The sequence below is a fragment of the Cebidichthys violaceus genome, unplaced genomic scaffold (genome assembly GCF_023349555.1).
Source record: "Cebidichthys violaceus isolate CVI_PGR_0920_01 unplaced genomic scaffold, fCebVio1.0.p SCAF_12, whole genome shotgun sequence".
NCBI lineage: Eukaryota > Metazoa > Chordata > Actinopteri > Perciformes > Stichaeidae > Cebidichthys > Cebidichthys violaceus.
Genome location: NW_027176285.1, coordinates 8,290,087 through 8,304,089, shown reverse-complemented (window position 1 = coordinate 8,304,089; position 14,003 = coordinate 8,290,087). Strand labels below are relative to the sequence as shown.

Here is a 14,003-nt window from a genome sequence, read left to right as displayed (position 1 = left end):
AGTTCCAAAACCTTTTGGAAAACCAAATGAAAGACTGAAACCGTCGAGGATAAAAGATGCAAACAAATGTTTTAATTTTTCGTTTTTTGAAAAGAGAGTATATCATATGTATTTTGACTTATTAGAATTTAATTATGTACTGTTCATTTCTGTAACATTCTCACAGTTTTCATATTTCATGTCAATAAAGTGCTTTTGAAGTAGAAACACAAATAAAGCTGACTTACACATCTTGTACTCAGTGACATGGGTCAGTTACTTACCCTACTCTGATCAACCTCGTCCCCTGTTGAAGTTTAGTATTACTGAAAGATTAATCAGCAGAGTGAATTATTAACAACAAAGCAGCTTGGGGCCTACAAGGTGAAGAAAGAGCTCCCTCATCTGAATCATCACAGCATTTTGCCAACTCATGTAATGAGCACTTTCTGTAGGATGTGAAATCAACACTACGACATTACAATCAGGATCACATGGGACCGGCACGAACTGAGAAGCTGATACTTTGACAAAGTTCAGACTAAAGCCTTGCTGTCATCAATAAACAGATGTGATAATTAACTTCAACAGATCAACACAACCAATTATCAAAAACGTATTCATGAGGACAGTCAATTCCTGATCTAGTTTCAAGTTCTGTGATCACGTCTCGCAGGTTTGCAATGTAGCTCCTATCATCACGTGATCTGATAATGTAAATTATCCAAAATTACTGGACCACCACATTTTTGTCATGTGTAATGTAAATATTCATAATGAGGCAAAACCATCATGTTCAGCTCAGTTTACAAAAAACATATTAAAGAATCTGCCCAATTATTGTGGACAATAGAGTTCAATAGGACAGATAGTTTCACAGTAACATTCTGATATACATATTATTAATAAGGTGTCCTGTGCATCATCTTGAGCTGATAAAGATACAATTTCTCTTGGAAGTTTAACTTTGGTCGCAGAGTTGAAATGTGACATTTGTTGAAGCCAAATTGGTTTGAAGAATTAAAACGATCAGCCACTAGAAAGTCTAAAGACTGTAAAAACAAAAGCGTCCATTTTCTTGAAATGACTTTGGATGAGTGGGTATAAGGACATTATGACGCGTTCATGAGCTTATTTCCGATCAGCCACAGCTGTATGAGGGAGGTGTTAATTCCTTTGAGCTTAAACTGCTTAATTTCCACCCACTCCAATAATGGTTTCATCACAGTAAATGGAGGGCTGCTGCCAGTTCAATCAGTGTTACTGTTACCAGACACAGCAGGTGTGTTTCACTTTGAATGTGGTGAAAGGTGGGAAATAAAGTCTACTGCAACTTACTAGTGAATGTGTCTTCATGAAGAACAAATATAGTAAATGCAGCTCTGATTCAAAGCACAGTTGTTATGTTTGTGGAGAATTCTCTGACGTTAATATAAAATAATAGAACTGTGTGCAAATATGCAGAAGTAACCTTACTTCTTCGGTAAAGAGTAACAAAAGGTGGATTAAAAGCAGTAATTGTCATGGAAATTTAGTGCTTAATATTGTTCTTAAATTAGTGTTTAACAGTCTGTGTAAGCATTAGTTTCAAATGTACCGCAACAAGACAAACAAGAGTGTACTACACTGAAGTGACAGGAGTGTATTTTTGGAATCATGCATTATCTATGAATTCAGTATGTAATCCAAATTATCTTACTCGTCCATCTTTACACAGCTCCCCTGCTTCACTTCACTCTGTCTTTTTGTTCTTGAAAATTGCTTTGGAACTATGTATGCCTCACAGACAAAAAAATATTTTGTTTGGGGAAAATACATCGGAGATGCACTGACCTTTTCATATTCAAATCACAAATCCAAACCCACCTTTACAGAACTGCTTTTAATGTGTGTGATGATTCACAATGCAGTGTGGTGAGAATTCACTCTTTAAAAGGTGAAAGAATAGGTCATGTGACTGTGACACTAAGCTGATGCTACAATAATTAACATTAACATGTTTTCTGGCTAGGTTTACTTTCATGTACATTTCTTATAAAAAGGTCATTGGTTACTCTTTAATATTCCTGCTGTGTACAAATACAGCACAGATGCAATGGTATGCTAGTACGTTTGTCTAAACATTTCAGTTTGTAATCTCACATTATTTGACTATTATCTATTTTAGTTATGTGCGGTGAAATGTGACCAGAACTTGAGTATTTCTATGGTGAATTATGTCTTTGTATCTGTCATAAACAATAAGATATTCATATTCAAGCATGTTCCTATATTTGTCATCAGGTGGGCACCCTCTCAATAACTGGTATAACCAGCTACCCCCTTTTTAACCATCACTCTCACACTCAACACAATCCTCTTTAGCAGGTTATACTTGAGTCTTCAATATCACCAACTACAACCAGCCATGTCAAGCTAGCCAGCACGCTGATCAACCCACCAAGGCTAACTAGCATGTCCACTGACCCCACCCCAAAACACCTGTTAGACGAAGAGCATGCCCTGCCAAGTAGCATGCTGCCTGAGACACCATATACAATCTTCCACAGACAGCTCACCGTGGCAATCAACAAAGCATTCACCTATGCCATGCCCCATCGGCTAAGAACATGCAGCAACATGATCCAACAGCCTGGCAGGTTATCTGGCAGTATCTGCACAATCCACCAAACAAACCAGGCAAGACTCTATGTATGTCTGTCTATAGCATCACAAGTTAACATTGCACATTCTGAACTCACCTGTCTTTGGCCCCAGGCCTTCACTGGAACTGACTGCAGTGTCGGCCATGTCGTTCACTGCCTGCCTTAGGCTCCGCCCACTCACACCCAGTTCATTTAACCAGGAGTAAAACCCCAGTAAAAAACATTTCTATTGCATCCTCCCATGGTGTTGTTACAAAATACACAACACACAGCGTTTCTCACCACAACACAAGATTTGCAATATGTAGTGTGTCAAATGCAGAATGCCACAAATACCAGAATGTCCCACTGCATCTTTTCACATTTTGAAGTATGCTTCTAAACGTTTACTCTCAATGGCTGCTGCAAGACCCTTGTGTCCACGTGTATCACCCGTGAGAAAGACTTGTTTAACACCCTTTTCTACATTTTCCCAACTCATCACCTGGTCCTGCTTTGCCTGAGAGACTGCTCTTGCACATCCAGCAGCCTCTTCTTGCCTCTGAATCTCCTCTACAACACCCAAACCCACCATAACAATTTTGTGCCTACATTATCCTCATGTCAAGCCTGAGCCTGAAACTGTCTCCTTTGTGTTCCACTTCCTTCTTACTCACTTTGCGTTGTACTGCTATGTCCCCAGGCTCTGACAGCATCGTCTCCAGCCCTGATTTTGTACATTAAACTCCTCTGTTCCAAAATCCCTTTACATCAAACTGCTTCTGCACGAATGAGGTAGAAACCTGAGGGACCAAACAAGACACCAAACCTATTGACTTGATAATGTTTCAGTGCAGGAGCAAAGAGGTTTGCTAATGAAAATATGCACACTGTCTCCCCCTTGTGTTGAAGCTTTGACTGGCCATAAGCAGCACGGTACAGGAAGCATTTAAATCACATCAACATGCTCTCCGTCACCATTGAAAAAAAATCCTGCCAAGGTTACAGGCAAGATTACTGTTGACCGGTAATATTAGTTATTTAAATCAACTTCTTGTAAAAAAAAGATTCAATTCAAGATACTAATGTTAAGTTACTGTAAATAATAGCAAGGCTAAAGTTTCTCTCATGAAACTGGGCTCATATGGGTCCCCAGGGTTTGTCCCCGGCTGAAGGTCAGCACCGGGGACGGTCGATGCCAGAGCACATTCAGCACCTCGGCCAGCGACCGCCACTTTGTGGAGCAGAGGACACTGGAATTACTTCGTGTATTTAGGATCAGCCTTTGTAAAACAATGTATGAATTGATCTGACCGCTGTGGTGTCTTTTGAACCTGACACACTATCTATACACACACTATGTATATTATGCAGAGAGCTTTCCAGCGCACTGACACATCGAGGCAACTCGCTGGTCAAGATATAGCAGCACCTTCCACATCATTCAAATAGATCACACCGTGTTTACTATTCTTCCTTGCAGTGTGCAGTCATGTGTAATTAGCTGTTGGATTATCAGATTGGCTTTCCTCCATCCTGGCTGGCAGACCTGGTAATCTACCAGCACACAAGCGCAGCCTTGTTGCCCACTGCTGCAGTCCCCCGCAGGGATGGAATTCAACATGTTTGGGTGGAGCTTTGTGGTTTCAGTGCTAACTAATCAATTCCCAGCTGAAATTAAAATGAGTCAAGTTGGAGATGGTTTGTCTGAGCTGATGGCAGCTGTGTTGTGCTCACGAGAGCCATGTTCTCGGTCTGGGCTCGTGCCACTTAAGGGCAGACCATGGCCATCTGGGGAATCGGAGGATTTGGGCTCGTCAATATGTGCAGCAACACCAAAAACACAGAAAGAAATCTCCCACTGTTTAACGACCCTTGGCCAGACAACATTTTCTATGATGTGAAATAAATGTGAACACTGATGGCAAAAGTAATTATTATATTCTATTTTGAATTCAAACACATAAACCCAGGGTCTCAAATCCAGTTTCTTCCCCAGTGCACCTAATTTGAGTCTACTCATCAACAGATGGGTGACTTGTCCTGTGATATCATTTAGTAATTATTTAGTGAAACAACCACTGAGTAACATTTACTATCAAGCCTCTGTACTGAGAGTCACAAAAAGCACAGGTGCATTTTGTTTTACTGCCTCTGGCACTTTTGGCACACTTCACACCACACACCCATCATTATCACCAACACAAAACATAACCCTTCTCTAACTCATATCCTCTTCCACTTTTACCCAAAATGCTGCTGTCCTACTATACAACAAACACCTTTGTAGCTCAGATGTCTTTATTTAAGGATCTCTATTTCAGGGAGGTAGGATCGTTGTAACATTACAGGCTTCACCTCTTTAAGTCCACATTGTTTGATTGCTTTATTAATAAATTGATCGTTTGATAATGTGAGAAAGTAGAAATGGAACTTTGCAAATTGTTAGAGTTAAGCAATATGAGGAAATGGCTCGGACTGAGTTTTCAGTTTAGTTTTTAAGTTTCTATGAGTTGCTTCATCACAAAACATTGTCTACTCACTGAAATGACTCAGCAAATATTTGTGAACCATAGTGCCCGTGATTGTTGCTTGATTTATGATTTATGTTTTTCAGGCTGATGCGTAGTTATAGGCTCTGAAATATTTAGAATTATAAACCAACATACTGTCAAGCTGATAAGAAACAGTGAGGTCTGGTGATTTCAATTAATATCTAATGTGACCATTTAAATGTCTTGCTAGGAATATTTTATGTGGTCAATATTGAAGCCACTGAACAGTTCAAATGACCAAAATGGAAGTATGTTAAACTCCAACACATAGCAGCCTGGTGTGGTCTCTGTTTTGGCCGCAGTTTACAGGCTCCTGTTTCCACTTTGTCACTGACACAGAGGTCACATCCAGATTAACGTGATGATACAGCAGGGATCGGGCGGCGTTTCCTGATACTGTGGGTTAGTGAGAAACATGGAACTGCAGGGAAAAGGCAAGACGGGGGTGGAAGTCGACTGGAACTGATAAAGCTTTTTTTTTTTTTTTTTCTTTCAAACGATACTCAATAATTACTTTAGGCACGGATAGGAATACCCGGACAGACGTCATGGATATTCCCGCACGGTTTGGGGAAATGAGCGTGGGATGTTGAAGAAACACTTTGATCATTCTAGTGACTTTGCCTTTCACTTTTACCTCAGCACAGTTGCCAGTTGATGGAGGGGAGGGGTAATACCCACGTTCAGGATTAGATCGTGTTCATAGAGAGCGTGTGTGCGCGCTGAGCTGCTGCAGCAACAGTTTCCTCTTCAATACCAAGTTTCTTCAATGGCTAAATACAAGCCCTGGCTGGTGTGCTGCTTCATCTTGGCTGGTTTAATCAGCGCGGTTGCTCTGGTCTTACTATGCATCGTCACAATAGTGGACAGAGAGTGTCCACGCGGCAGCTTTACGCACGCGGCTGTGTCTGCAGACTCGCTCCGTTGCTCCGAGGTTGGCAGGTGAGTCCCTTTCTAAAAAAGTAAAAGTGAGTCATATGACCTGAGTTTGGCTTAACGCATTGTATCTAAAACCTTGACATTAAAGTGTGAAAATGTTTTCTCTTTTTTGGGGGGAATTTCAGATGTTGATTAAGTTCTGTGTTCTTATAGATATGCAGTGTTCCGATCACATGTTTCTTAATTTACAGAAATTACGTTAATTATTCAGAACTCTGTATGTGTGTATCAGGCTACACCTCATTGCTCATGTGGGTGAGATGAAAAGCTGAACTGAGCAAATGGATAAGCAGTTTAAGAGATTTGATAGGCTTGAAGAATGGAGATAATGCCTGCAGAAATGTGTACAGACAGGCCCTGACTTTCCTCACCTCTTGTTGATTTATTTCCAAGCTATCCTGTTGGATGTGGCTGTAACAGGAAACTAACCCACGAACTGATTTTAATCTTTTAAATGTGGGAGGAATAGACCTATCGCTTTGCAGTCCTTTGTTCAGTGGTGAGCCACAATGTGGACTCCACCAATCTGTCATCATATACATAAAAAAAAAAGCTAAGATGTTTTGTTTTTTTAATCGCTTGAATGTGCATGCATTTCGTGCCGCAGTTGCAGTACTAAGAGTGTCTCTAAACTTCACTTTTCCAAACTCACTAATCACCCTAAGCTACTGTAAATACCATCTCAAGTATCGAGGCTTAAAAAAAACACCGTATATACAAATAAAAATCACCATATTAGTGTTGCTAGACCTGTAGAGAATTTTCCGAAAAATGATCAGTTCAGGACATCTACTGTATAAAGACATAACCAGTGTCAACCATTTGTTGTTCAGTCTACACTGTTCGCATGAGAGTCCTTAAATTAGATTCTTCAAATTCGATTTTAGTCTCTTATTCCTCCTCCTACCTTTTCCTTAGTTGAACCCAAACTACAAAGTCGGCCTGACACTACCAGAGCCAAAGCATTCCTGTCACTGCCTTTTCTTGTCGCTCAGTGAACACATCTGACCCCATGGCAACCTCTCTGTGAAAAGACCCAAACAGAGCTTTCAGAGCCGGCCCAGACTTAATAAGCTTACATGCTATGTTTTGTAGTATAAATAAGTTGGATGAGCCTTATTTAAACAAATGAGTTGTTATTTTTAAGGAGAGAGTTTTAGCCAAGTTTAAAAAAACAAAATTCACCTCTGTGACCAACGTCTTCCTGGTATGTTGCCTAAAAACTACCAGCATCAGCACATTGTTTAAACTTGCCTCTTGGCAGCACTCTGATACTTTGATAATCTAAAATACTGCGCCGCCAGGTCCAGGGATGCGTGCAGCTATCAAAAAATGTGCACACATGTGTCTGTGGGTGGGCAAATATGTAGTGAGTAGTCAAAGAGTGTGACTGACCTTGTGTTCACACATTTCCCAAAAATCAAGTGAAAATGACTAGGACGATGTTTTCCAGGAGCATGCTCCAGCAAGGGGGGTCGGCAGTAGATGGCGCCATTGCAGCTCTTCTGTGCACATCTGTGGTCAATCCTCAGAGCATGGGGATTGGAGGAGGATCTATATTGACCATAAGAAATAAAAAAGGTGGGGTCTTCTTGTTCTTTTGTGTGTCCTCAAATGATAAGGATGGAGTTGGCCAATCATTCTAACTGCTCATCTCTTCTCAGGCAATGTTAAAGTCTACAACTTCAGAGAGACTGTCCCAAAGTCTTTTAAAAGTAACCTGTTAAATGACTGTCCCACCACATTCGGACTGATCACAGGTAGGCAGACTTGTCCATCGGTATAAAGTATCTTATAACACTTTTCATACCTATGCTTCTTTTCTGAAGGCTCATTTTCAAGCTCTTTTTGCTTTCAGTCCAGTAGAAGTTAGGGGGAACACTTTACCCCATTGCATAATATTTATGCATAAAGAACTACATGAATGTTAAATAAAAGGTTTATAACACTCTACGATATAGTTGTAAGCAGATACAAGGACACATTTTAAATGTTTGTTATGCTTAAATTTATATTTAAATCACCACCTATCAAATAAAAGAAAAATCTCAGTGAGGTTACATGTTTTGCATTAAATATTTTACATATGTAATTATATTCGTTGACCTGAACAAATAATGTCACCAGGAGTCAAAAACATGTTTTTGCTGTATTGCTCCTCTTTCTGTTCCACATACAGTAAAACCAGCCGATCACCTGTTCAATGCAGCTGCACTGTTTCCCACCTGTACATTGTAGGCAGCCAATGGATCGGCGTTCCCGGAGAGCTCCGGGGCTACGAGGCAGTTCACAAACAGTATGGGAAGCTGCCTTGGGCCAAGCTGTTTGAGCCGACGATTAAACTGGCCAGGGAGGGCATCAATCTGCCGCCGTTTCTGGGAGACCTTCTGGAGATCCGTATTGTGAAAGAACACGTGGAGAATTCATCTCTCTGGTACGCCATCTCATTATCTGCTTATAGTGACGGAGAGCTTTTAAAGGTCTCCAAAAATGTCAACAAACATGTTACTTGTAGAGTATCTAAAATAACTGATGAACTAGCACTGGAGCCTTTACTCATAGGTGTGTCACTGCCGAAATCCTGGAGCAAAGGGCTTTCCTATAAATCCCTGGTTTAACTTATTTCATAGTTTTACGTAACCCTGGGTAGCAATTGACTCGTTTGGGCTTTTTGACATTACATAATAGTTTCACCCATCAGTTGCAACCTCATTTGAGCTTTTTTTGGATTAGTGAAAATGATTGTTATATTCAAAAAGCAGAAGGCTGAACACTATTGCTCCAAGCATAATATTTGAGAGGCAGGGTTTAGTGAGCCAGAGATAAAATCAGTGTCCAACTTCTTTCTTAAATATTTATGTGAAATGTTGCTTTTCCCAAAAGCAAGATTTAAAAACAAGTTAGCTGGGAGTTAAGTGTGTTGTGAAAAGCCTGAGAGTGTGTTTGCTTCCTCTCTGCCTCTGCAAACATGTGTGTGCAGAAATAAACTCTTGTAGAACATTTGAGAATATTGATTAATAAGTATGATTATGGACAAAATATGTATGTGATATATTAATGATTGCAGTAAAATAAATGTCACTCTTTGGAAGCAAAGTAGCCCAGAGAGGTCACAAATCGGCCAAATGATGATGTGCAACATGAGTATCTCCCAGTGTATTCTCTTTTTACTTCCTGTGTTATAATAAGGTCTAACGTGGTCTTTTATGTCAATACTTTTCACAGTGAAGTTTTGTGCAACAAAAACAAAACTGCTCTGAGCACAGGAGACATTCTGAAGTTTCCTAAACTCGCAGAAACAATGGAAACAATTGCAGAGCAAGGGGCAGATGCCTTCTACACGGGCAAGATAGGACATGACTTAATCCAAGACATAGAAGCTGCAGGTTGGTGCAATTTCACAATAAGTCGGGCAAGTTGGGGGAGTAAACATGAATAAACAGAAAAAGAACACATGCCTGTATGTAATGTAGAAAAATAAAAAGTAGAGAGGTAAAGAGGATTTAAGATAAACAAGTTGTTTTTGTATTCTTCCTGTTTGTCTTAGGTGGGACTTTGGAAATGGAGGATCTGAAGTCCTTCAAGGTGCATGTGCAGGATGCGTGGCCAGTTCTTGTGGGAGACACAAAGATCCATGTCCCTCCACCACCTGCCGGGGGCCCCCTGCTTGCCTTCATTCTCAGGCTAATGAAAGGTTTCATGAACTGTGTGAAGACTGTCTTGTGATCCCTTAAACTGACCTACTGCAGCAGTTGAAATTGAATTCTAGCGTATTTGCTCTGTCATCCGAATTATGAAAAGATTGTAGTGCATACTCATTTTAAAGTCGGTTGTTCTCTTTTTTCCGCAGGCTTCCCCTTGTCTCCAAACTCCCTGATTGGTGACCAGAAGATCCAGACATACCATCGTTATATCGAGGCAGCTAAATTTACTAATGGACAAAAGAGGAGCATTAGTGATCCTGTCTTTAATGACAAAAAGGTTGGGATCTGAGAATTTTCATTATTCTTAAAAAGACCATAATCATATCTCAGCTGCACTCATCTTATTAAGGATATAAAAAAAAAAGTGACATTGAGATGAGTTGAATTATCTCCTGATTCAGCAGTTCCTGTCCTCTCTAAGCAGCGTTTTAGCGTCTTGCACCTCATTGTTTTGGTTTGACTTCCTGCAACTTCGCTGTTTTATTACTATTCTCATCAACCTTGTTTCTAAAGCTCTGATAATCCTGCTGTACTCCACCTGCCGGGCACCAAATGGTAGACAGACAAATAGCAACTAGCTGGTGGAACATTAAGCTGCTAAGAAGCAGATATTTCCCTCTGGAGTCAAACAAAACACAGAGCTGAAAGGAGAGTGAATATTGGATTTACATTTGCCAGGAAACACAACAACAAATAAGTGTTTTTTCATGTCTGCTGGGAGTGTACATAGTTTAGTTTATTACATTTATTTGTCTGCCACCATGTACAAAAACTCTCATACGAAGAGAAGAGATTTATTGTGCCAGATGCGGTCCCTGTAGGTAGACACAAACACTAACACTACTAAAGAAATCAATGACTGCAGATTTGATCAACAAAAAAACAATGTCCGGTGCCCAAGTGGTTAAAGTAAAAGTTTGCCATTTTTGTAGGTACGCTTTCTTGAGTGTTAGATGAACAAATTGATACCTATGCACTTAATAAGGTGTAAATCTTCTCATTATAATTCTCGTCAAGAAAATGTTCCTTTTGGATATGTTCCACATAACTGCGTCTTTGGTTTAATTCCAGATGTTAAACATTGCTCTTTCTCTCCCTCCATGCTTCCTGTCTTTATCTAAGATGTCCAATTAAGGCAAAATGGGCAAAACAATCAACAATCTTAAAAAAGTTTAGAAACAAAACAAACCCAAGAAGAGAAAGAAAGAAACCCCAGCAGTATACAGAGTGTTATTATATCCTTTTTTCAGTCCTAATATGATATTTTTCTTTCAGAGTGCAGATCATTTGATTGATCCCTCCTTCATTAATCGCATCAGGGACATGATCTTTTCTAACTGCACCCATGACAACTCCTACTACAATGTCAAGCCCTCTCGTGACCACATGGGGACGACACATGTGTCCGTCCTGGACAAAGATGGACTGGCCGTCTCTGCAACCAGCACCGTAAACCAGTTGTGAGCAGGAAGCCTCTTCACGCTGAATATTTCTGCATCTACCTAAAATGATATAAAATCTACGATGATATAATAATTAACCGCTCAGTCTGTTATGTTTTGTAGATTTGGAGGAGGCATTTACTCTCCACGAACAGGCATCATCCTCAACAATGAGCTGAGTGACTTCTGTGGGAGAGCCGACACTGTGAGGGCAGGTAAAGTGACGGACATAAACACGGACTTTAATCCTGAGATAACAGAATTAAAGACAAATATCATTCTAATATGGAGTTTAATTGTTATCACAGGTGAGCAGCCTCCTTCCTCAATGAGTCCAGTAATACTGGAGACAAAGTCTGGAGGACTCCTTGTGATTGGTGGATCAGGAGGAAGCATGATTACCTCAGCAGTGGCCTTGGTAACTCCATTGAACTCTGTTTGCATATCTAGTTTGTCTGCTTTCTCATTTGTTTGCTTACATGATTGTCCTTTATTCTTGCAGTCTATAATAAATCGCCTGTGGCTCGGGATGAGTCTGAAAGACGCCATTGCTGCGCCTATAGTGTTTGTGGATTCTCGTAACAATGTGCAATTGGAGCGTGGTTTTAACAAGGTGAGACTCTCATGTTCTCATCCCGCTGTCCACTAATGACATTCAAATTCACCAGACTGTGACCGTCTATCTAATGAATAACATTTCTATTTATGTTAACAGCTTCAGACGGAGATTACCACATCATAATCCTACAAAAGTCTGAATCATTTTACCTGTAATCAATTTTGAAACCTAAATAAGTGATATTAATTTGTGTGCGTGTGTTTTGTGTGCCCTCAGTCTGTGGAAAATGGCCTCAGAGTTCTTGGACACAAGTTAGGGAACTGGCCATACTTCTTCAATGTAGTCAATGCTGTGGAAAAGGAGAATGGATGCATTGTGGCCGTGTCGGACAGCAGGAAAAACGGGACGTCAGCTGGATACTGACCACACAGACCATGAGGAAAAAATCTGCCCTGAAGACTGACTGAACCTTTAGCCTTAAGAACATTGAAACTACCAACCTTAAAAGATGATACTGGTTTATAATAACTTGGTCTTATTTTTATATGAGCGTATCGTTTAAACAACATTGTATTCACCATAGTAAATGCAGAGATTTTGAAAGTTACCAACATCGCTGAGAATAAGGCAAGTGGTGCAAGAAAAACTAAATAATCAGACCATCTAAACCACTTTATTTGGAGGTAAACTCAAAGTTTCCGTAAAAATTTTGCTAATTAATGCAATGTCTTTGTGATATCTTGATTGTTTTTCAATGCCAGGTTTTCCACTGCTAAGTGCATCAGATATATCTTTTTGGACAAGTCAACTGTGTGCATGCACAACTAGTGCAAGTACATTAAGTCATAGATGAACCATAAAGTCGGTCTCTTAGAAACAGACTTCTTTTGAGTCAGTCAGATCACTCCTTAAATAAACCCATTTTCAATCCAGCCAGTCATCACACACACACATCCTCATGGCATTCCACCTAAATGCTGTAGTCTAACTCACAGTAAGCACACCATGAGGCTGCTACTCTTACTGCTGAGATCTGCTTTTATTTGCTGCAGGATTGCACACTCGTGTACATTTGCAGCAGTGAGCCACAAAGACAAACCTACTGTGGTCCAACAAAACAAAACCAACCGCTGTATCACACCAAGTCTAATATCAATGACTGTTTCATTTTCTGACTGAACTTTGTAATTCTGTGAAATAACTGTTTATTGTAAATGAGCCATGAAACCCTTTTTTAAGTGACCTCACTTTACTGTGACCTTAAATATTATACTGTATGTGAAACGACTCTATTTAGGTCCCTGAGCATGTTGTGATGTTTGTTTAAAGATTAAAGAAATGCTGTAGAATTTCATCTAAAAAAACATACGCATATTTTACCACCACCAACATCTTATTTTGTATTTTCTCTTTTACGTCAAAAAGCTTTGTAAAATAATTACACATTTTTACAACTATTAACTGTGAATATCCGTGTTGTCACAATAAAAGATAAATTCCAAACAAAGAGGAGTCACCGCGTGTCTGATGTACTTTTCAACCACAAACCCGGAACCGTGTTTGAGCTCGTACTTTGTTCAACCCAAAAACTTTCAATATGCTTTTCACTGCAAACTACAGCTATTTAAACATTTATTTTTTATTGTCAGTGTAGTATGATCAGCAATAATCTGCTTCAATCTGTTTTCCTGTTTGCCTTGTTTCAGAGCAGCACTTTTGCTCTGAGACAAAGGAAGCAGTAATGAGATACATTTCAGGAGAGAGACTTATGAATTAGTAATGATTTCTTAAGTGGATTCTGCTCCGTTTTCCTTTGAGGTACTAGATGTGAGTTATGAGAAGATGCAAATTTTAGCCTGTGTGAAGCACCACTGTCTTTGTTGTATGACAAATGAGTTAATCTGGAGAAGTTGTGACTTCATAGCTTCATGATATGACCCTCTTTGTATGATTCACAGCCATTTAAAGTATCATTTTACACTATGCAGAAAATGTCTTTCACTCAAAGCAGCAGCAGCAGCTAAATAATACAGTGATGACTTTAGCACACTTTAAGTCACAAAGCCCCTTGATGAAGCAAATTATCGCAACAGTTACATATTTGATGTTATTCTAGACGCATTTGTGTACATTCTTTTGTAACCATCATAATGCCATTTATGGCAGCGGTTCAAATTAAGACCACATAGACACAGATTTTT

General features: G+C 39.7%; 1 protein-coding gene across 1 annotated transcript; it reads left to right on the top strand.

Moving 5' to 3' along the window:
• The first annotated feature begins 5,592 nt into the window (after positions 1-5,592).
• On the top strand, positions 5,593-13,309 carry ggt5b (gamma-glutamyltransferase 5b). Its single transcript, XM_068706149.1, has 12 exons — positions 5,593-6,100; positions 7,551-7,678; positions 7,762-7,857; positions 8,336-8,531; positions 9,323-9,483; positions 9,645-9,791; positions 9,948-10,078; positions 11,077-11,261; positions 11,367-11,458; positions 11,552-11,661; positions 11,746-11,856; positions 12,079-13,309. Exons 1-12 carry the CDS (start codon positions 5,928-5,930, stop codon positions 12,223-12,225), a joined length of 1,677 nt encoding a protein of 558 aa, XP_068562250.1. The 5' UTR covers positions 5,593-5,927; the 3' UTR covers positions 12,226-13,309.
• Positions 13,310-14,003: the final 694 nt, after the last annotated feature.

Excerpts from the sequence above, each read along its gene's own strand:
- ggt5b (XM_068706149.1), top strand. The coding sequence starts at position 5,928 with ATGGCTAAATACAAGCCCTGGCTGGTGTGCTGCTTCATCTTGGCTGGT. Across the intron at positions 7,858-8,335 it reads CACATTCGGACTGATCACAG|GCAGCCAATGGATCGGCGTT; the intron begins GTAGGCAGACTT and ends TGTACATTGTAG. Across the intron at positions 11,262-11,366 it reads ACCAGCACCGTAAACCAGTT|ATTTGGAGGAGGCATTTACT; the intron begins GTGAGCAGGAAG and ends TATGTTTTGTAG.